The sequence below is a fragment of the Cyprinus carpio genome, chromosome A15, assembly GCF_018340385.1.
Source record: "Cyprinus carpio isolate SPL01 chromosome A15, ASM1834038v1, whole genome shotgun sequence".
Classification (NCBI taxonomy): Eukaryota; Metazoa; Chordata; class Actinopteri; order Cypriniformes; family Cyprinidae; genus Cyprinus; species Cyprinus carpio.
Genome location: NC_056586.1, coordinates 23,910,951 through 23,935,950, shown reverse-complemented (window position 1 = coordinate 23,935,950; position 25,000 = coordinate 23,910,951). Strand labels below are relative to the sequence as shown.

Here is a 25,000-nt window from a genome sequence, read left to right as displayed (position 1 = left end):
TATGTTGTTATATTGTGTGTTTTATCGGTGGTGATGATGTTGTTCAACACTCCAGCAGCAAATCACAGAAGTGTCCGTCTGTCGCATGTGACACTTGAGTTTTATGGTTGCTAGGGTGATTGGTGGTTGTTGCTAGGTTGTTTTGGATGGTTGTTGTCATAAGAGCCCATCCTCAAGCAAAACTGAAGTATTTACTGCTCTCTCTCTCTCTCTCTCTCTCTCTCTCTGTGTTTTTATTTTTCTCTCTCTCTCTCTCTCTGTGTGTGTGTGTGTTTCTTTGGCCTGCCTCCTGCTCCATCTGAAGGTAAGACACAATATTTCTGTTTTTATCCATCAGTCATTTTATCGTTCATTTGCAAGTGTTGGTTTGTTTCTTTTACTTTCTTGGATGACTGACAGACAGACAGAGCCTGGGGTTTAATAATGGAGGAGGAACAGAAAGAGGACAGTCTGATCGTTGATCATCGACACACGCCCTTGTATATTAAAAGCAGAAGAGCAGAAAGAGAAAGATTAGAGAAACATGTGATGAGTGATGAACCCGTCAGTGAGAATACAGAAACACTTCTGTCTGTGTGTGTGTAACAGCGTATCATAGAATATAATATTAAAGTTATTAAAAGTTTGGACCTTTTTTTTACTTTTTATTTTTTTGGTTTGATATTTTCCATTTTTGTTTTAATGGTAAAGTTGTATTATTTCAGTAATAATACTATTTTATTGATTACATTTTAATCATTTAACAAATTTTTTTTTAATGTAATATTACTATTTAACATTTTAATCATTTTAAAAATATTTTTTTTTATGATTATTTTTTTTTAAATATTTTTATTTCAGTTTTAGTTTTTGAAATAATTTTTTTTTATTTGAATTTTTTATTTTTTATTTTTTTTATTTCATCTAATGTTTATTTTATTTGAAGTTTCAATTTCATGTGTTTTTTTGTTTGCTTGCTTGTTTTTTTTTTATTTTTTTATAGTTTTAGTAAATGATAACCCTGGATGTGGGCCTTTGTTATTTTAGTATTATTTATATACTATTATAGTTTTTTTTATTAATATTTTTGAATAATTTTTTATTTTTATATTTTAGGTTTCTATTGTAATTGTAGTTTGAGAATTTTTTTTATAATAATATTTAGCTTTCATTTTTTTCAACATTTTTCAAAACTTTCCTCACTAAATTTCATACTGTCCAAAATTAAAATGAAATCTGTCCATTCTGTGACATTTGAAGACAACAATTAAATGAAGGATAAAGCATGCGGTTTGTTTTTTATTAAGTGTAAATGAATAATTCAAGCGTGCTGTTTTTTTCAATTTAGAGGATTTTAAAGACAGTGGTAAATTCTGATGCTGATCTTCGGTTAATTTATGTGAGATTCATTGGATGATGCAGTAATTGAATTCACAGACATCACGATGGTTGGTTTTTTGATCATATTTCACGTCCGCTCTACAAAGTAAAGACAGATTTTTTGTTTTTCGGTCATTTCACCCCGTATTCTGATCTTTCAGGTTAATGTGAGAGTTTTTTGATTGGGAAATGATGATCTCCTGCAGTAATCAGTGAATTCTTCTTTCGGACAGACAGATTGGGTGAACGCTGTTTCCAAATCTCTGGATCAGACTGATCCGATCCAGAGAATAAAAATATAAATGCAAGAATCATCCCTCACAGAACTTGCAAAAGGTTTTCATCACAGAAGTCGTCGTTCATTTAGATTTTCTCGTTGACATTCGTTTGAAGGATGGGATTTAGTTTCGCTTCGTCCGTCTGATTCAGTGCAAAACACAAGGAAAGGCAATATTCCTCATGAGATCACAGACTCGGGACGTCGGGTTTCTCTTTTCGGTGTCTTTTTTCCAGAAAGCTCTTCTCTGCTCCGGAGCAACGCTCTGTTTTTCTGCGAGGGCTTACCGTGGTAATTGATGTTTTACCGGTGTACGTTTCCTCTCTGATCCGGAGCAGAAATACTTCAGTGGGATTTATATCGGAGCGTTTTCCAGATGCCAGAAACAGAATGCTTGAAACCGTCTGTTTATTTTATCTCTTTATCTTCTGGTTTTCTTGGATTAATCTGGAGTTTTAAAGGGATCACGCTTACAGAAAAAAAACTTTGGTATATAGCCATTCCTGTACCCTCAAACATAGATCAGAGGTTCGATCGTTCCCATTGATGGCAAACAAATATTGATCAAAATGCATTGAACAATGCAAACTGGCATTGGATAAAAGTTTTCTGCAAAAATGCATGAAAATAAAGACCCTGAACTGAGTGATGTATCAGAAAAATGTATGCAAAACAATTTCTAATTTAATTATGTTAAACTAACAAACTACATTGAGTTACAGGAACTCAACTTGTAGAATAAACACAATTTTATTAATGACTCAAAAAAAAAAAAAAAACTCAAATAAAAAGAAGAAAAAAAGATTAATTAAAAAAAAGTTCCAACAATTTAACTTATTTGACCTTATTTATGCTTTAAATAAAATACCTGCCAAATGCATGTGTATATATATATATACAGTATATATAATTCATATTTTATGTATGTAAATATAAATATCATGAAACTGAATGATATACTTTAAAAACATTTTTGCTTGACAAAAAATTAATACAAAACATCTTTCAGTTATGAAAACTTCGAATGAAATCATGAAATCTAATGAACTTTATTTGTAGAATAAACACATTTTTTGATTACTCAAGAAAATTAAGTTTACTCAAAAAAGAAAAAAAAGTTATTCCAACAATTTTGTTAAATTACTACAATTTATTTAACCTTGAATGCAATGTAAATGACTTTAAATAAAAGTGTTTGCCAATTGCATAAATGTAAATATTAACGCAACATATAAATATACAATTTGTATTGCGTTTATATAAAATAATTATTAACATATAAATACCATGAAACTGAATTATATACTTTAAAAACAAATGTCTTGGCTCCACAAAATAAATAAATAAAAACATTGCAAAGCTTTTAATAAAATAATGTTCGACCAACAAACTAGTGAGAACTTTATTTATACAATAAACAGAAATTATTAAGTTGATTACTCAAAAAATATATTTTTTTAAGTTACTACCAAATATCAAACAACTCAGAAGTATCATATTAAATTTCACACATTATTAAGTTAATGTAATGATCAATATTATAACTCTATGTCAACAGAATTCATCAAAACAATGTTTGAAACTTTAACTTAATAAATAAATAGCATTTACAAAATAGAATTTAATAAATTATAAATAGAATTTTTAAATTTTTAAGTTGTGAGCCATTTATTTGTTTGATTTTGTTGTGTAACTGAGTTATATTATTTTTATTTTTGTGCTTTTAATATTATTGTAGTGTTTATTTTTTATGTGGTATTTTTATAATAGCAGGGTGTTTGTTTTTGTTAGTGCACCATCTGTTAGTGACGACGGGTCGCTCCTGCAGTGCGTCTGTGGGGTTCTCACTGCTTTCTGCTCCAGCAGGTGAAAATGAAAGTGTGTCTGAATCAGTGAGTGAAGAATCAGCAGAGTCTCCTCAACAAACACAGCAGCAGCACTGCATCTGCAGGAGAAAAACATCTGTGTTTGCTCTGCAGGTCATTTCAGTGTCGCCACAGCTATGGGTGTGTGTGTGTGTGTGTGTGTGTGTGTTTGCCAGACATTGTATTTTTATCTGTAAGAACACAGCAAGGTCACTTTTAGCCCCGAGAACAAGCTCTCTCTCTCTCTCTCTCACACACACACACACACACACATACACAGGTCGTCCATTATCCCAGTCAGAAGACGTTTTCTTAGCTGCGTTTTTCTCCCCAGGGGTGAACATCAGTCTTTAGAGATATACAGTGCATCTGTGTGTGTGTGCGTGTGTGTGTGTTTTCCTTCCAATTAGCTTAAAAGCTAGAAGTCAATGAGGGTAGTGATGACCTTTCACACACACACACACACACACACACACACACACACACACACACACACACACACACACACACACTATCCTCTTCGTCCCTTGAGGATTTTGTTGGGTTTGCTATACATAATGTTTTTTTGTGTGAGGTCATTGATGAGTGATAGATGATTGTCCATCTTTTTTGGAGGATACAGAACAACCGTGTGTGTATGTGTGTGTTTGGTAGTTGTGTGTGTGTGTGTGGTGTGTTGTGTCTGTGTGTTGTGAGTGTGTGTGTGTGTGTGTGTGTGTGTGTGTTTGAGTGAGGTGAAGGTGTTGTAGGTGGTGAGTGAGTGAGTGAGTGAGTGAGTGAGTGAGTGTTGTGTGTGTGAGAGGAGAGAGAGAGAGGAGAAGTTGTGTGTGTTTGTAAAGTGTGTGTATGGTATGTGTGTGTGTGAGTGCGAGTGAGTATGTGTTTGTGTGTGTGTGAGAGAGAGTGGGAGTGAGTGGTGTGTGTGTGTGGTGTGTGTGTGTGTGAGTGTGTGTTGTGTGTGTGTTTGAGCGAGAGTGTGTGTGTGTGTGTGTGTGTGTGAGAGAGAGTGAGTGAGTGGTGAGTGAGGAGTGAGTTAGTGTGCGTGTGTGTGTTGTGGACGTTGAGTGTGTGTGTGTGTGTGTGTGTGTGTGTGTGAGTGTGTGTGTGTGAGTGAGAGTGAGTGAGTGAGTGTGTGTGGTGTGTGTGTGTGTGTGTGTGTGTTTGTGTGTGTGTGTGTGTGTGTGTTGCAGTGTGTGTGTGTGTGTGTGTTGTGTGTGTGTGTGTGTGTGTGTGAGGTGTGTGTGTGTGTTGGTGTGTGTGTGTGGGTGTGTTGTGTGTGGTGTGTGTGTGTGTGTGTGTGAGTGAAGGGAGTGAGTGCTTCCGTGAGTGAGTGAGTGTGAGTGAGTGTGTGGTGTGTGTGTGTGAGTGAGTGTTGTGTGTGTGTGTGTGGTGTGAGAGTGTTGCGTGAGTGAGTGAAGTGTGTTGTGGTGAGTGATTTGTGTGTGTGAGTGAGTGAGTGAGTGTGTGTGTGTGTGTGTGTGTGTGTAAGTGATGAATGTTTGTTTTGTGTGTGTGTGTGTGTGTGTGTGTGTGTGTGTGTGTGAGTGTGTGTTGATCTCATCACTCGATTGTTCTTCTCCTCCATTAGCTGATGTGTTTGACGCTACAGCATGTCGTCACATGCATGCATGTGTGTGTGTGTGTGTGTGTATCTTTGTATTATTCTGCAGAATCCAGTATTCGGATCTCATCACACTGAACTCACTCTTGTGTAAAACATGATTTGTTTTGTCAGATTCGCTCAGGAAACTGCAGACTTGTTAACTCACTCACACCTTTACTGAGAGATGCTCTCACTATGAGATCAGCTGAAGTGTGTGTGTGTGTGTGTGTGTGTGCGCGCACCTGTACAAGAGCATAAAAACTTTCACCTTCCAGCACCACAAAACCGCTTCCATTGCCATAGTGATTGATGAGAGGAGAAGGAAGAAGTTTTTTTTAACCCACACAAACCAACATAGTGATGAAAGGCGCAGAAAGAAAAAGTTTTTAACCACCCACACCAACCTTAAAGTTCTTACATCTCTCTCTCTCTCTCTCGCTCTCTCTCTCTCTTCAATCTCAATTTCAATGCTTCAATATGTGCTTTATTGGCATGACAATTGTTACAATGTATTGCCAAAGCATAGTGTTTACATTGAATCTAGAACAGATATATATGCAACAAAAACATGCATGTATATACATTTAAAAAGTAGAACAATTCAACATCTCTCTCTCTCTCACTCTCTCTCTCTTTAAAGTACTATCATGCATGAAAAGGCCGGTTTCTATCTGTCCTGTCCATCCATCCATCCATCCATCTATTTTTAATGTACTTTTCACTCACTCTCTCTCTCTTTAAAGTACTATCAATTCAACATCTCCCTCTCACTCACTCTCTCTCTCTTTAAAGTACTATTGTTTCAACCATTGATAATAATCAGAAGTGTTTCTTGAGCAGCAAATCATCATATTAGAATGATTTCTGAAGATCATGTGACACTGAAGACTGGAGTAATGATGCTGAAAATACAGCTGCGCATCACAGAAATAAATTACACTTTAACAGATTACAGCTGTTTTAAATTGTAATAATAATTCATTGTTTTTACTGTATCTTTGATCGAATAAATGCAGCCTGGATGAGCAGAAGAGACTTCTTTCAGAAACACACGTCTGTCTGTCTCTGTTTCTGCCGGCGTTCTCAGTCTTTTGTCTCTCTTTCATTCACATTCTCCTCATGTCTGCTCCCTCATTTATCAGAGATTGAATTCTGCTCTGTCATTCCAGAACAATTTAGATACGCTGTTACATTTAATTGAAATATCCTTTCTCTGTTTCTCTTTGACTTTCTTTCTCTCGCTCTCTCTGTCTGTCTGTCTGTCTGTCTGTCTTTCCACACCTTTCTCTCAAAGTTTTCTGAGAAATTTCAGAGAAACTTTCTAAGATCCAATTATTTATTGTTTCTCTGGGTGTTTTCGTGTGTTCTGCTGTCAGGATCTGTCCGTTTCTCGCTCCTTTCATTAATTAGCGTTTGTTCTGTGCACGCTAACGAGTGGCGAAGGTCGTCATGTCCTTCATCGCCATGGCAACTACACATTACATACCCGCTTCGATTCGCTGTTTTCACACCAGAGTGGGTACACAAACTTATGGAGGGTTTTTCTTTCTTTGATGCACTGCATGAACCCACATTCTCACACACACACACACACACACACACACACACACACACACCCACACGACACACACACACACACACACACGAGACACTTGCCAGACCACACACTTGAAATGCACCTGAGGGCCGCTGTGGGACAGACAGACACAGATTGACAGATGAAGAGAGACAGGTGTGTTTGTGTGTGTAATGGAAGGAGAATCGGATGATGGATGTCTCACTTTCTCTTGTGCTGTTCTTAAAATGAAGGATGCACAACATTCATGCACTAACAAAAGTTTGCATTTTTATTATTTGCATTAAAGCAATGCATGATATGTGATGTGCATGTGATATTTTAAAACTTTGTAAACTGGACGGCTCCGTGTAAATGTGTGTGTTTGTGACACAGGGAGACAGATGGAGAAATGCTTCTGTGTTTCATAATCTTGGCTTTTAATCTAAAATTTCTGCTGAGCTCTGGCTTTAATTCAAATTGTAATATTAGTTTGTCTTTATACACTAGATTGAATTGATTGATTCGAAGTTGAGAGATAGAAAAGAGATAAAAAGAGGAATAATATTAACAATATTTAATAAATAAGCAGAATACATTAGTATGTACGGCATGGGTGCAAAGTTTGTAAGTCAGATTTATTATGTAAGATTAAGAATAAGATTGCAGTAGAGGTAGTGTAACATCATCAGAAGTCCAGGTGTACTTTAACAGTGTCATTAGTTGGGCAGAATTTGGGAGTTGGGCTGTACATCAATAATATCAGTACTTTGGGTGTAGTTTAACATCATCAGAAGTCCAGGTGTATTTGAAATGTGTCAGTAGTTCGGTTGTAGTTCAATATCATCAGAAGTCCAGGTGTATTTTAACAGTGTCAGTAGTTCAGTTTAGTTCAATATCATCAGAAGTCCAGGTGTATTTTAACAGTGTCAGTAGGTCGACTGTAGTTTAACGTCATCAGAAGTCCAGGTGTATTTGAAATGTGTCAGTAGTCTGTCTGTAGTTTAACGTCATCAGAAGTCCAGGTGTATTTTAACAGTGTCAGTAGTCTGTCTGTAGTTTAACGTCATCAGAAGTCCAGTTGTATTTTAACAGTGTCAGTAGTCTGTCTGTAGTTTAACGTCATCAGAAGTCCAGGTGTATTTTAACAGTGTCAGTAGTCTGACTGTAGTTTAACGTCATCAGAAAGTTCAGGTGTAATTTTAACAGTGTCAGTAGTTCTGACTGTAGTTAACATCATCAGAAGTCCAGGTTGTATTTGAATGTGTCAGTTAGTTTTCTGTAGTTCAGGTATCATCATAAGTCCAGGGTATTTTAAACAGTGTCAGTAGTTCGACTCTGTAGTTTAACGTCATCAGAAGTCCAGGTGTATTTTAACAGTGTCAGTAGTCTGTCTGTAGTTTAACGTCATCAGAAGTCCAGTTGTATTTTAACACAGTGTCAGTAGTCTGGCTGTAGTTTAAGTATCATCAGAAGTCCAGGTGTATTTTAACAGTGTCAGTAGTTCGACTGTAGTTTAATGTCATCAGAAGTCCAGGTGTATTTTAACAGTGTCAGTAGTTCGACTGTAGTTTAACGTCATCAGAAGTCCAGGTGTATTTTAACAGTGTCAGTAGTTCAACTGTAGTTTAACATCATCAGAAGTTCAGGTGTATTTTAACAGTGTCATTAGTTGGGCGGAAGTCGGGCTGTACATCAATAATATCAGTACTTTCGGTGAAGTTTAACGTCATCAGAAGTCCAGGTATATTTGAAATGTGTCAGTAGGTTTCGGGTTTTGTTTTGTGTCATCAGAAGTCCAGGTGTATTTGAAATGTGTCAGTAGTCTGTCTGTAGTTTAACGTCATCAGAAGTCCAGGTGTATTTTAACAGTGTCAGTAGTCTGACTGTAGTTTAACGTCATCAGAAGTCCAGGTGTATTTTAACAGTGTCAGTAGTTTGGTTGTAGTTCAGTATCATCAGAAGTCCAGGTGTATTTTAACAGTGTCAGTAGTCTGACTGTAGTTTAACGTCATCAGAAGTCCAGGTGTATTTGAAATGTGTCAGTAGTTTGACTGTAGTTTAACGTCATCAGAAGTTCAGGTGTATTTGAAATGTGTCAGTAGTTTGACTGTAGTTTAACGTCATCAGAAGTCCAGGTGTATTTTAACAGTGTCAGTAGTTCGACTGTAGTTTAAAATCATCAGAAGTTCAGGTGTATTTGAAATGTGTCAGTAGTTCGGTTGTAGTTCAACATCTTGGTGAGTTTTGGTGTATTTGAGAATTTGTGGTTTGTTTTGATTTTTGTTAGTTGTTTTTGTTTATCTGAGTGTAATCAGAAGTCCAGGTGTGTCTGGACTGTTGTAGTTTAACGTCATCAGAAGTCCAGGTGTATTTTAACAGTGTCAGTAGTTTGACTGTAGTTTAACGTCATCAGAAGTCCAGGTGTACTTTAACAGTGTCAGTAGTTTAGCTGCAGTTTAACTTGTCAGTAGTCAGGCTGTATGTGAATGGCATCAGTAGTTTGGCTCTAGATTCATGTCATCAGAAATCCAAGTGTAATTAAAAAATGTCAGTGGTTTGGTTGTAGTTAAATGTCATCAAAAGTCAAGGTGTACTTTAAAAGAGTCAGTAGTTCAGTTGTAAGTGACATGACATACACCCAAGTATGGTGATCCATACTCAGAATTTGTGCTCTGCATTTAACCCATCCAAAGTGCACAAACACAGCAGTGAACACACACACACACAACGTGAACACACACCCGGAGCAGTGAGCATCATTTATGCTGCGGTGCCCGGGGAGCAGTTGGGGGTTCGGTGCCTTGCTCAAGGGCAGCTCAGTCGTGGTATTGCCGGCCCGAGACTCAAACCCACAACCTTAGGGTTAGGAGTCAAACTCTCTAACCATTAGGCCACAACTTCCCCAGTAGTTTAACTTGTCAGTAGGCTGTAGTTTAATGTCATCAGAAGTCCAGATGTAAATTAATGGCATCAGTAGTCGGGCTGTAGATGAACATGGCAGTAGCTGGGCTGTATGTGATTGATGTCAGTAGTGCGGCTGTAGTTTGGTCTGGCTGTATTCTACAGTGCATGTGTCTCCAGTGTTTCTATGGCGACTGGGGAGGCAGCGCTGTTGGAATAACAGCCAGAACCTCTGAACACCGACCGGCCGCAGTGAACAAATACCAAACACCATCACAAGTCAAACTAGACTGTTAGACCTGAAGAAAGTAATGCAGTTAGTGAAGCTGATGTATAAAATCACATTTAAAATCACAGTTTATTGAACATGTTTTTGCTGTTTTAACAGATTATAACGGAGACAATGTTTCACACGTTTAAGGTTAACACATCAGGGGTCTGAAACTAGGCTCTTGCCATGTAAAATCAAGATTTGAGTATGTAGCATACATATAAATGGGGCTTGTTTGCTGTGCTCTGTGTGTGTGTGTATTATTCTCATCTGAGTGTGTGGGTTGTGTAGGCACAAGAAACAGTGATTAGCACGCTCTCTCTCTGTCTATCTCTCTTGTTCACTCTGTTAGTTAAGGTATAAAAATAAATACTGTTGTCAGGTGTTTTATGAGAAATGTTGCACATGATTGGAGCAGCTGTACGCTACAGATTATCTGATTCTGATGAAAAGTGCTTTATATTTTCTCTGAGCAATTACACACAAGCACATTTCCATCATTCTCATCATTATGTCCAGTCATTTTACAGGATAAAGGGAAAACACAGACTCCTGAGACTGTCTGTGTGTGTTTGTGTGTGTGTGTGTCACAGGTGCATGCATGAATGTGATATGATTGTGTGAATGTTTGTTTGGTCTTTCCTTTGACATTTCTGTAATGTAAATGAGTTAGAAAGGTTAATCAACTCAGCTGGACTCAATAATGGACCTCCAGTATTAAACGCACACACACACACACACACACACACACACACACACACCAACCTATGGCCCTGATATCCTCACATATGCACTTCACATTATTTACGCTCCTGCATTACACATCAAGAGCAAAACAAATGTTAACCAGCTTTGCAGGTTTTCATCATCTCATCAGCTGTAATCGTCCACTCACTGCTTTATTTGCATGCGTCTTTATGATTCTCCCTTCCACCCTTTCATCTCGTTGTCCTTTTCATCCTTTATTCCTTTTCTCTCCAGACCAGACTCCCCCTCACTCTCTCCTCCTGTCACAAACACCATTAATCCGCCTCTTATGAGGGATTTTCCGCAGCAGGGAATCTGGCAACCCTGTGCCCTGTAATTGCGAGTGCCGCACTGCTGCTGTTCTCAGATCAGCTTCATTTTCTGACCTGCTTCAGCTAAATGGCCACTTGAGTCCTGCGGATCTGATTTATTCTAGCTTTTTTTCCCCAGCTTGCTGAAGTTTTGCTGTTAAAGCCAGAACTATTAGACTAGTGGAGATGGAAATGCTTGACCAAATGGTCCTATTGTACGGACTTAACGAGTTTGTGTGTTACCCTGTCAAGGGCATGATTGAGTTTCCTTCATATGCCATTGAACCATAAAACAATAGTTTGTTAACTGAAATAAAATAAATGTTAACAGAAATCAACAAAACATAAAAAAACTTAAATTTTATTTCAGCTAGTTGCTTAATGAGCAGAAACATTGCTCATTTTCATTTAGTTTAGTTAAAAACAAAGATAAGGGGGAGGGGGGGTGCTTTATATCCATATTAAAAAAACATTAAACAAAATTACTAAAACTGTTACCAAAATTAAAATGTAAATAGAAAATATAAAAGTATAAGCTACTTCAAAAGTGATACTAAAGTGACAAAATAATACTGATCATTATTCAAGTAGCTAGATATTAATGTCAATAGTTTAACTAACTTTAACTTACTTGATCAGGAAGATTCTCCTCAAACTGTTGCTTCATCATTTTTTGTTTTACATTATTATTTTTATTTAATTTTAAATATTTATTTATGCTTTTGATATACAATTAGCCCATGTATATGGTATAATAACAAAATATATTTAGTTTGTATATTAATTTTATGATTTAATATTCTACTAAATTTTTATTTTAAATAATTGAATATTTATTTATATGTTTGATGTAACCTGTGTATTGATTACCCTGTGTATATAGTATAATATTATATTTTATGTTTAACATTTTTCTAAATTTTTAGCTTTATTATTGTACTATTTATTTGATATTTATTCATACATTTTAGATGTAATTATGATAAGTAGACTAGTATAATAATTGTATTATCTGATGAACACAATATGATATCTGTTTTCAGCCTGATGACAGATGCAGAAACAGGAGGGTGTTTATGGGACCCTCAGGCTTTCAGTAGCTTATGAGACTCATATTAAATTTAAAGTGTGAATCATGTTTTCATAATGTCAGGTTGACAAAGTGTTCGCTGAGAAAGAGAGAGCTAAAAATGAGACCAGCAAAGCAGACAGAACAAGAGAACTGATCCTCAAAAATAAGAAGTGAAAACCTTTGACAGAGCTCACAGCACTTCTGATGATCTCAGGGACCGATGCTTGCATTCATTAATCATCCGTGAATCACAGCATGTTTAATATGCTGAAATTAATCGAACCAATCAGAAGAGCTTGAATCATTTCGACACAAACATCAGCTCATCAGAATCTGCACAAGCATCTCTCTCTCTCTCTAGAAAATTCTCTTTCTGTTTTTAAAGTTCATTTGTGATGTTTGAACAGTAACTCATCTCATGTTCTGTCATTCAGGCAGAAATACTCACAGTTTGATGCATGAGCATAATATATATGTTAATTTAATGTACATACACTTTATCATGTATGTGGAAATTGGAATTCACCTTTATAAATTAATAATTCTCATTATGCATTCATGACGCTTCAAACAGATATAGCAACAATTTGAGCAAGTTTCTTTTTCTTTGTTTAATTAGGCCTACATTATAAAGATATTAATTCACTGAAACATAGGGTTAACCAATCAGCATCCAGGACAATCTACTTTTTATGACATAGCATGTAAAATCAGATTTAAAGGTGAAACTATGAATAATTTATGAAGTATTGGAATATATTACAGAGTTAAAGTGTTTTTGGATTATTCATACAACTATGTATAAAGTGTATTATAAGTAATTTCAATACTTTAAAAATGCATTGTATTTGCATATTTCAAGTGGCAGGATTTATGAAGAGCTGCAGTATTTAAATGTTAAAGGTCTCTCTGCGCTCCTGATTTTATGCTTTTGCTTAATTTGAAAAGCTAAAATAAGACAACTTGACCTCAGCCCCAGAGGGCTTGTGGGTAATAAAGCTCTTAGACCGCAAACTGAGATCAGTGTAAGTGTGAGAGAGATTTATCCCGCATCTGGAAGAAAGGAAAGTTATTTAGAGCGTCAGACACTGGATTAAACAGATGAGAGGGGTTTTATTCTAGAGAATACGGTCAAATGCCTTTAGTAAACACACTTCACCTTTAGGAAACACACTCAAGGCAAGACACTGCAGGTGAATAGGATAAAACATCACAGATATATTACTATACTTCTCCAGATGATTGATTACATTACAAACTTTTTTGTTTTACAAGTTTTCTGAAGTGTTATGTTTAGATATGAAAATAACACGTTATCGAATTAAATTTGCACTAAGTTACATACATTTCCGAAGAATAAATCTGAAGTTTGGATAAAGCCAGGTTTAAAATTCATGTTTGATTTTGTTGACATATTAGAGTCAAAGGCTTTTACTGTGGGGATTTTAGATTTGTCTTTTTATCACTCCATAAATCGGAAAATACTGTCAACAGCCAGGAAAAAAATAAACAAAACACATTTTCGCCACGTTTTTAGGAATAAAATGTTGTATAAATCAGTGTAAATGATATATGAACAAACCCTTCAGTAAAAACCTTCAGTATATTGATAGAAATAAAACTCTAAGTTTTGGTGTATGTAAGTGCTGCTGAAGTGGAGAAACAAACTCACCGCCTTTAAAAATGAGCATTTTCGCCATGTTTTTTGGAACAAAATGTTATATAAATCAATGTGAATGATATATCAACAAACCCTTCAGTAAAAACCTTCAGAATATAGATTGGAATAAAACTCTAAGTTTTGGTGTATGTGAGTGCTGCTGAAGTAGAGAAATGTTTTTTTTAATGATATATATTGTAACTGAAATCTTAAAGCGCAAATAGATAGTGTAATAAAATAATTAATAATTTTTGGATGTATTGGTTTGAATTTGTTATTCTTTCCAAAAAGAAGAAAGTGCATGAAAAAGAACAATGTTTTTGCCTGCAATGTCTTTCCTCAGGTACATGAACACATATGCTTACAGCTACACAAGCTTGATTTCACGTTCCATTGCGTTACTTAATGTGTCTGTGTGCAAATTCATAAGCAATGCAAATGCATGTTGCATCCTCAGCATTGCTGCAAGGCTCCCTACAGCAGCATTAGCTTTCGTCTACAGTTAATTTCCTTTTTCTGATCAAATACTTTCATACCAGAGCAAAGTTTGAAGAAAATTTAAGTTCGTGAGTAAAACTTAGTTAAACTGTGGGCATGTTTACAGCAGCTACCTGACTAATAACACACCTGGTTTAATGTCTTGAGTACTGAAGTTTCACAGGAACACAAGAACACGTTTAGTGTGTTGGTCAAGGACGTGTGCATTTGTGTAGAGTGTGTTTCTGGTCAAACACACACAGGTCTCTGATTATGTAAACCTTGGTCTTCTGTGTGTGTGTGTGTGTGTGTGTGTACTTGGGTGTGTGGTGTTGTTGTAAACCTTGGTCTTCTGTGTGTGTGTGTGTGTGTGTGTGTCATGGCTTGTCGTCAGAGAGGGAGGTAAAGGTAAAGATGGAGGGATGTTAACATGACACGGGGGCTGATGGGGTTTCATGATGAAAGTCTCTTGGGAGGCGCTTGACATTTCTGACACAGAACGAGTGGATGGACGGATATCAGAGGTAGAGATCTGTATGATGCCCTGAAGGAAAGATGTTACGCTGGGATGAATGATTCTGATTGAGAGAGAACGAGAGCAGAGCAGAAAAAACACCAGCATATCAGAGAACGAGTTCATTTGTGAAGCAAAAAGGTGATTAAAAATATGGTGATTAGTTACTGCACCTCGAACACACACTGGCATGTATGTATTCATATAGTTCAGCATTTGATGTAAGGCAACTGACATGTTATGCATCATTAAGGTAAACTACGTGTGTGTGTGTGTGTGTGTGTGTGTGTTCATCACTTGTGTAATGTGTGATCAGTGTGTGTGTGTGTGTGTTTGTTCAGGCACGCGTAATCGTGATCAGAGTTTGACCAACACACACACACCACACACACACACACCACACACACACACACACACACACACACACACACACACACACACACACACACTCACTCATTCTCACAGCTCAGGTGAACTTCAGTTACACCTTTAATCCAACATCAGTGTGTGTGAATCTCTCCTCCGTCTTTGATGTTGATCACAGTGTTGATATTATTTATATAAACTATTATAGTATGTTTTCATATATCGAATTAGCTTTTATTTGGTATTTTCAGTTTTCATTTTAATTCTGGTTTGATTTTTAGTCATTTATTTCTATTTAGATTTTTTTTTAGTTCAGTATAGTTTTAGTAAGTAATTTAGTACTTATTTTATTTCAGTTAGTGGGCAAGTTTTTTTAAGTTTTCATTTATTCTTTATATTTTAATTCATCTTTATTAATGATAATTGTCATTTTTATGTTTTTAAATGTTTTATTGTTTTTAACATTTAAAACTTAAAGCTTTCATTCTGTTTTATTTCAGCTTTAGTAATTTTTGTACTTTCAATTTTATGTATTTTTATAGCTTTAGTAATTTTTGTAGCTTTAGTAATTTTTGTACTTTCAAATTAAACATTTAGTAGCAGCTAAGTAATGGTTTGTGTTGATTTACTTCTATATATTCTTATTTAATTCTATATCTTCGTAATTTACAATAATATATTCAGCATTTTTGGCTTTTCTATATAATATATCATATTTATGTATATATTATCTGTATATATATATTTTATATATATATACATTTATAATTGAACTAAAACTACATTTAAATTTAAACATACATTAAATGCTGAAAATAATCAATCAAGTTTGCTGTAACTTCACATAGACTGTATGTTGGAATGTTAGTTTAAGCTGTGTGCATCTGCTTTGGTATTGTATTGCATTGCTGATGTGAGTTTGTGTTTGCTATGAATCAGACGTTCAGTGGACATGAGAAAGATGAGAGTAGTTGACGAGTCGTCTGTATAGCAGGCGACATATGAACACGAGTGTGAACTGACTCGAGTTTGTGTGTGTGTGTGTGTGTGTTTTACAAAGCTCTCTGCTATTCCCTCTTCAGAAAATTGAAAGTGGGATCAGCGCTGCGGGATTGATCCCTGCTGCTTCCGTCAATGATGATCCAACAAGAGAGAGAAACTGCAGGGAAGCCTCTCTGCTTCAACTCGCCTCGCCACTCGAGTGTGTGTGTGTGTTTAGATGGATTTAAAGCATTTGAGAGAGGAAGAGGAGGATGAGGAAGAGCGGCAGGATGAAGCACCTGCATCTGAAAATCTCTCTCCTTCTCGTCACTTGTTCTTATGAAAATGTTTGTCCTAGTAATTGAGATTTTTGAGTTCAAACTCATTTTCTTTTTTTGGAATGTTCTGAACATAATTGGAGATAATTATTTGTAATTATCTTAAAAACCGGCTGTAGTAAAGCCAACATGCACACAGAATGCTGACTGACTAATTGGTTGAGTGCAGTTTTCCTTTCATCAGTTCAGAGATGGAGAGATGAGCAGTTTAAAGAGACTGTCCTCCACCTGCTCCATCCATCCATCCGTCTACTTCTCATCAATCTGCTTTCAAAACGGAAGTTTTTTTAAACTACAAGCCAGTTTTATTTAGTATCATTGATGTACTATTATAGTTTTGTTCATATTTTAAACTAGATTTTAGTTTTGTTTCTATTTTCAATTTCAATTTAATTAAACTTTTAGTAATTAAGTTCTGTTTTATTATTATTATTATTATTATTATAAATTCTTGACTTATTGACCTCTACATTTTAAATAATTTATTATATATTTATTTATAAAAAAATAGGAATTATTTATTTTATTTATACTTCAAGTAATATTTTTATGATAAAAAAAAAAGAATTTTTTTTTATGATTTATTTGAGAGTTTATTTTTTTTATTTTTTTTTATAGAAAAATAAAAAAGAATTTTTGAATTTTTAAAAATGATTTCAGAGAACATTTATTTTATTTCATGTTATCTGTTTAAATAAATGACCAAATCTATCTTTGTATATCTGGTTTTATAATTTTCAGTATCTGACACCAAACATGAAGATCATCGGAGTCATTTAGAGCCATTTTTTTAAATGATTTTTTTATTTAATAAGTTTTAATGATTTTAGTACTTCAAATTGTTTCAGTTAGTTGCTAATACAAAATTTTTAGATTTTCATCATTTATATATATATATATATATATATATATATATATATATATATATATATATATATAATTTATTCAAACACACATTATTTTTTTTTTTCAAAATTATTTTAGTTTGTTTTAATCTGTAATAGTTAACAATAACAACACTGGTTGATAAAAAATAAACTTAAGCTAAATTAAAACATACCAAACATATCAAACTAAATATTGTAAATTGTATATATGGTTTTATTTAATTTTGATTTTGTTTCTTTTTTAAATTGTTTTTTTTTTTGTATTTTTATTTTTTTGTTTGTATGTTTGTTCTTTTTGAATCATTTGTGAGTCGAGTAGATTCAAATGAAACTGTGAGTCAGTTCGTTTAAGATACAATGAATGAACTGAATTGCTGAAATGAATCTGATGTTGTGATGAGTGATCTGAGGCCCCTTTTTGGAAACAATTAACATTACAGGAAGTTTTACAGTAATGTCTGGATGACTGACAAGTCTGTAGCATCGTTAGCTTTAGTTAATTAGTTCGCAGGATTGAACCCACTGATGCATTCAATGCTTATTTGCCAAAAGCGTTTCTCTCTCAGTGTGTCTCGCAACCGTCGCTGGTTAATGGCTCTTCCCGTTATCGATTTCCCGGGTTAAGTGGATGCGCTAATGAGCCGTGCTGACAGGGTCAGCATGCTGGGGGTCAAAGGTCAACCCCCCCCCCCAACAGCTTCAAAGAGAGATGAGTGATCATCCATGTGCCAGAAGCTTCAAAGAAAGACGACATTAATTTCCTTAATGGCGTGACATTTGCAGATGCACGGGGTTAAACTCATCATAGCTATATTTCCAGAGGATTCATTAACCTTTGACCCTTCGGATGGCGTGCAGACAATATAAATGATTTATTTGTTTATTTATCCGTGTCTGTTTTTATTTTCCCAGGATGCATTGCTGCAGTTGGCCTCCATTGTTGACGTCAACAGCCTTCAGACGACCATCAAAGATGTGCTCAGAGTCGTCCTGCCAAACGTGGTATGAAACACACACACACACACACACACACACACACACACACACACACACACACACACATACACACACACACACACACTCACATCAAAAGTTTGGGCTCAGTATGAGTTTTTAATGTTTTTAAAAAAAGTATTTTCTGTTCACCAAGGCTGAATTTATTTGATCGAAAGTACAGTAAAAATTATTAGGTTTTGTTTTAGTTTTTTTTGTTTTGTTTTCTATGTGAATATCTGTTAAAGTGTAATTTATTTCTGTGATGTGCAGCTGTATTTTCAGCATCATTACTGCAGTCTTCAGTGTCACATGATCTTCAGAAATCATTCTAATATGATGATTTGCTGCTCAAGAAACATTTCTGATTATTATCAATGTTGAACACAGTTGTGCTGCACAATATTTCTGTGGAAACTGTGATACATTTTATTTTTCAGGATTCACTGATGAATAGAAAGTTCAGAAGAACAGCATTTATCTGAAATAGAAATCTTCTGTAACATTACAAATGTCTTTACTGTCACTTTTGATCAATTTAATGCATCCTTGAGGAATAAAAAATATATATGAATAAAAAAAAATTCTAACAATCTCACTAAACCCAAAGTGTTTAATGCTAGTGTATGTTATGGAAGTTTGTTTCAACCATTGGCAAAAATAAAAAATATAATAAAGGCAATTGTAAGTTTTCATCTCACAATTCAAATGTTTTAAGTTTAAGATAACCTTGCAGTCCTAAGGGAAAAAAGTCAGAATTTTGAGATAAAAAGTTGCAAGAACCTTTTTTATTTTGTAACAGAAACAAAAAGCCATTATTATTATTATTATTATTATTATTATTATTATTATTATTATTATTTTATTTATTTATTTTGTGGCGGAATAAAATTCCATAGTTTGTCCAATATTTAAATATTAAAATATTTCTAAATTAAAAGCCGACAACCTTCAAGTCAAGTCAAGTCATCTTTATTTATATAGCGCTTTAAACAAAAAAGATTGCGTCAAAGCAACTGAACAACATTAATTAGGAAAATAGTGTGTCAATGCAACATGAAATCCAAACAGACTCTATATACAGTATGTTTCTGCTATTATTCTGAGTTATTCATCATGCAAACGATTACAGACTCTTCATAGTTTAAAGTCAAATATTTATCATGTTAGTATTGTATTGACCGTAAGTGTTCGAAACAAACACTGAGTCGGCTTCCAACTTCATTCTGCTGATTGATTTGATATCTAGTTTTTCAGTTTTCAAAAAGCATGTTTTCTATGTTCAACACCCCCCTCAGACGTGACCAACATCTCCCTGCAGCTCAATCAATCGCTTTCCAGGCTGGGTTTTCTCTCTGCGTTCAGTAAGAGTTTGTGCGTGGAATACGAACCGACAGGAAGCGCGCGATCATTTGATTTCACAGTGGACAAAATCATCCAGCTCCGTCTGATCACATTCAGATGTTGGGTGTGCGTACGGTGAGATCTCACTCGGATTCACCCGGAGGTCTCTCCGAACTCCATCAGCATTCTGAGCGTCTTTTCAGAGAGAGAGAGAGAGGAAAATGCATTCTCCTGAAGGGTTTATTGATGTTACATTTGCTGGCGTCTCAGGAGTGTTTTGAGTGCTATAAACACACACACACACACATGCACTGACCCAGTCATATCTGAGTGCTGTTTCTTTATTGATTATTTTTCCAACAGCGATACGCACTCAAGGACGCCTCAAACCGGAGCTGACAGCATCACACACACACACACACACACACACACACACACACACACACTCACTCACTCACTCACTCACTCATCTCGCAGTTCTGTTTCATATTTAATGCTGTATTTATGACATTTTTCATGTTTAATTTAAGCATAATTTAATGTAGTTAATGGCCTGTTATGTCTTTTTAATATTCATAAATAAATTAAGTTGGATTAGTAATATACAGCATGAGCGTTCGAGCTTTAGCGTGTTTGATCTCAGCGGCTATTTCTGTTTCATGTTCGGCATTATACCCATTTGTTTCTGATGAACAATCCCTCAAACTGAAACTCAAAATGAAAGAAATATCGATTATATATTTAATTCATTTCCTGAAAATGATTGATAAATAGTGGTTTAATTAAAAACAGACAGATTGAATCATTTCACGTGTGATTATGACTTTGCAACACATTAAAAAGTCAAACTTTGAATAATTTCTGAGTTCGCTTCACACGAAGATTCACATTTTTGTTCAGCGCTATATAAAGCATCGCTTATTATGTTCCTTTCACATGCTGCCTAAGTAGACAGCGAGACGCTCACTAGGGTTTATAACAGAGCTGAGCAGAAGTCGAGGAATCATGTCGAAAACTTCCCTTGACATTTCTGACAAATTAAAAGGACCAATCCAGTTCGCCGCGCGATCCGATCGCCACGGTAACAGGCCGCCGGAGTCTAATTAGGGTTGCGCCGGTCTGTCAGCACAGCGATTAACGAAGCCTGTGGAGTGACGGCGGTACTTTGCATTGATTAACCTCACGGAGGGCAGAATGACAGGCTGAGAGACTGCAGACGGGTTTCGTATTTATTACTGCACATAATCCAGTGCCTGACAGAATTATGATGGATCACGACTCTAAGGACTCAGCTGTTGTTCTCGCTGGTGTTTTGCAGGAGTGTGTGTTCGTGTACCTGTTGGAGGCGGAGTCTCGGCTGCGATGTGAGGATCCGCCCCATGAGGTGCCGCCAGAGGGCAAGCTCAGGTAAGGGGCGGGGCTTATGCTAATGTCATAATAAAAGCTCAAAGAAATGCTGTGATTATTAACATATTTTGTTTATCAGCCTTTCATTGTATAGAAAGCATCAGGGGATGAGGTTAAAAAAATAACAATAATAACTTTCATTGTATAGAAAGCATCAGAGTTAAAAAAAAAAGGGGGGGGGGCATTTAAAATATTAAATAAAAAATCTGAATCAGAATGAGCTTTCCTGGCTTACACACTCAAAACTTATAACACACAAAACAACATTAATAATAAAAAAAATAATAACAACATAATAATATATAATAAGCAGACAAAATAATGTATGGAGCAGGGCTGTTATAGTTAACTAAAACTAAAACCATAAAAAATTTGTTACCATAAGCAAATACTATATAACATTATTTTTTAATTTTATATAAAATTAAATTAATAAAAAAAAAATGCTCAACAGGTTTCTCTACAAAATTATTATTAATATTAATAATAATAATAATAGAGATAAGATGATATAATAAAGGATTCATTTAAAGATTAAAATACTATTATTATTAACTAAAACCATAAAAAAGTTTGTTACCATAAACAAATACCAGAAAACAATTTTCTTAAAAATTGTATATAAAATTAATTATAAAAAATGCTCACAGATTTCTCTTAACGAAGCTCCCAGTCCACAAAATATAATTAATTAATTAATAATAATAATAATAATGATAGAGATAAGATGATATAATAAAGGATTTATTTAAAGATAAAAAAAAAACTATTATTATTAACTAAAACCATAAAAAATCTTGCTACTATAAACAAATACTATAAAACATTTTTTTTAGATTAAAAATAAATAAATAAATAAATGCTCAACAGATTTCTGATGTCAGGCTGTGATTTTTATTGTACAGTGAAGATCATTGTTAATAATAATAATAATAATAATAATAATAATAATAATAATAATAATAATGAGAGAGATAAAATTATATAATAATAAAGGATTTAAAGATTAGAACTGAAAGTATAGAAAATCTTGTTACTATAAAATAAAAAATAAAAAATCTAATTATAACAAGGCAAAATACTGTATGTGGCAGCATTATTAGTTAACAAAACAAAATACAATAAATACTATAGTATAAATACTATAAATACAAATAAACTTCAAACTTATTTTATTTTAGGTAGTTGCCAAGGCAACATTTTTTATTTGTGTTTATTTTAACTTGATGTGCTACAATAACTAAAACTATAGCTGAAATTAAAATTGATAAAAATTATATAAACATTGTTTTTTCTTTTTATTTCATCTCATCATTAAGTCATTAAATGACTAAAAATGTAACTAAAATTAAAATGGAAAATATAAAAATAAAACCCAATTCAAAATATTAATAAAAGCTGGTAATTATGCTATAACGACACTGCTGTCTACACAAAAGACAGAACATGTATGCACAAAATAACACCAAGTTTGAACGTGAAAGAAGAGTACAGTGAATATAGTGGCTTGCGAGAGCTCTTGTGTGTGTCTGTCTGAGGTGTTAGCTGTGGTTTTCTGCATGAGATAGTAGATGTTTTATATCAAATGAACTGTCGATGCTCTGACCCGGACGTGTCTGAACGCCTCGTGTCCCGTCAGTCTCTTCTGATGAACCCATGTTGTGATCGTGTCAGTCGCTGTCGCCGGTTTCACTCTCGACCCTGATGAACGACTGATTCGTGTGCTGCGTGAGAAAGGTCAGAATCCAGCGCTTTCCTTTCTCTTCTCTCTCTGAATAGCGGCACACGTCAATCACGCCCGACCTCTGCTCCCGTATCTCTCTCTATATCATACGTTTATGGCTTTCTACAATAAAAAGGTTCAGTATTGACAAAAACTGAAGCCGTTTTTCAGTATAAGTGTGTGTGTGTGCGCTCAACAGAAACTTTTAATGGCGAGACTAAAAATGATCGCATCATTATCTCTCATCCTGACCTCACATTTGAAGGTTCTGATGTCAGGCTGTCAATCAAATCCACAGCACCCGCCCACTCTTCCTCCTCTCTAATTAATTGGCTGCTTGCAGTGATTGACAGTTTTATTTCAGGTTGCCCGGGGAAACCAGATCCGGAGAGCAGCCAGTTGATCATTACATCATTGATATATATATATATGGAACTGTAACTTATTAGAGCCATACAATGATATTTTCATGACTGTTCAGCTCAGAAAGTTGGGCAAACATCACTCACTTTTTATATTGGAAATTTAAAGATGTGGTTATTTTTGCTGACAGAAATGATGACTTATTAAAGCTGAGTTTCTGTAGATAAACAGATGTTCTTGAGCGGGGGGGAAATCTCTCCAGCAGTGAGCATCTTTATATATTGATAATATCTAATATTATAATTCATAATTTCTAGTGTATAATATAATTTAATTATAATAGTTATATTTACCATTTATTAATTTAATTTAAGACATTTTGACAATTGAACATTTGAAATTCAAATATTTTTTTATTATTACAGTATCGATACTAACTTCTATATTCAATATATAGTTTATAATATATTATAATAATTTCTCATTATATATTTATAGTATGTAATATTATAGATTATAAAGTTTTATATTTAATTTAATTATAATAGTTATATTTATCACTTATTGTTTAACTTACAACATTGTGACAAAGAAACATTTAAAATTAAAATATAATTTTACTATTTACAGTATCAATACTAATTTATATATTCAATATATATAATATATAATATAATTTTTTTTTAACTTTTATTTTTTTTTTATATATTCAACTTTTAATATAGATATAGATAACTATGATATTTAAACAATTAAACCTTTAAAAATTACATATGATTTTATTAATTATATTAATGCCCATTTATAGATTCAATAAATAATCTATAAATTATAATAATAAAAAATATTATAATAATTTGTAATTATATATTTATATCTAATATCATAATTACTAACGTATATTATAGAATTTAATTAAAATATTTATATTTTTGTCTGACACACTATAGTGAGTAAAATCAGTAATGTGAGTCAGTACGCTGTCCTGGTAATTATATCAGAATTACGTCATGAGGACATGTGGTACATTAATGACTGTTCCCTGATGACCACCCAATAATACTTGGATGGGAAACAAATCAATGTGCAGACAGAGATATTAGGAAAGAATTTCCGAGCTCGGGGTCCAGATGATGAGCTCAGATGAGGAAACGCTCTGGATTATTTGCAGAAACGTTTTATCCTGGATTTCACTGTTTTTGTACAGTGACTTTTCTAAGTTGTGTAAACAAAATAAAGATTATTGCAGTTTGTTCTAGAAGAAAATACTATTTCAGTTTTTCTATTACACAATTTCAGATTTGATTCGATGCATTTTACTGTGTTTTTATATTTAAAGTTTTACTAGTTAAGTTTATTTTAGAAGCTAACTTAAATTTATATCAGTTACACTGACAAATATATTTATTTTTTTTACATTTTTTTATTTAAGTTTTTAAAGCAAAAGGTATTGGAGTAGCGCTTCAGTCTTTCTTATTCAAAATGTCATGTAATTTTTTGTTACTGTTTTTTTATCTAATATTTATATCGTTCTGCTTTGTTTTAATTGCCAGAAAACTTTAGTAATTTTATGCAGGGCTTGAAAACAGAAAAAAAAATTCAATCGGTTCACTCCGAGCAGAATCGATATTTTAACGTTTCTGTTCCTGCGTTCCTCTGATATTACTACCGTTCCGAAACCAGTTCGGGTGGAAGAAATACCGGTTAATAATGTTATTTTTTTAAAACAATTTTCTTTGCCTATAATTTGCCTAATAATAATAATAATAATAATAAAGTACACCGTTTCTTTACTCAAAAAGAAAAGGAATAAAGAGAGATCTGGTAACGATCCAATAACCCGCTGTGCTTAGTCACAGCCAATACAGCATCATCTTTTCTAGATTTTGGCCAAATGTAGGCTACTAAACAAATAAAAAAAAATGTATCAACACTTTAAAGACAACAAAGTATTTTTAAGATATTTAAAAATGTTTGCTGCAT

The 25,000-nt window shown here is 34.1% G+C and overlaps 1 protein-coding gene across 1 annotated transcript in view; it reads left to right on the top strand.

Annotated features, from left to right (window-relative positions):
• The window catches only part of LOC109070007 (cGMP-dependent 3',5'-cyclic phosphodiesterase-like), a 114,815-nt gene that overhangs the window by 45,743 nt on the left and 44,072 nt on the right, over positions 1 to 25,000 (top strand). The window contains exons 3-4 of the mRNA XM_042771741.1: positions 18,100 to 18,189; positions 20,843 to 20,931. Coding sequence (XP_042627675.1) covers positions 18,100 to 18,189; positions 20,843 to 20,931 — 179 coding nt within the window. The remainder of the gene's footprint in view (positions 1 to 18,099; positions 18,190 to 20,842; positions 20,932 to 25,000) is intronic.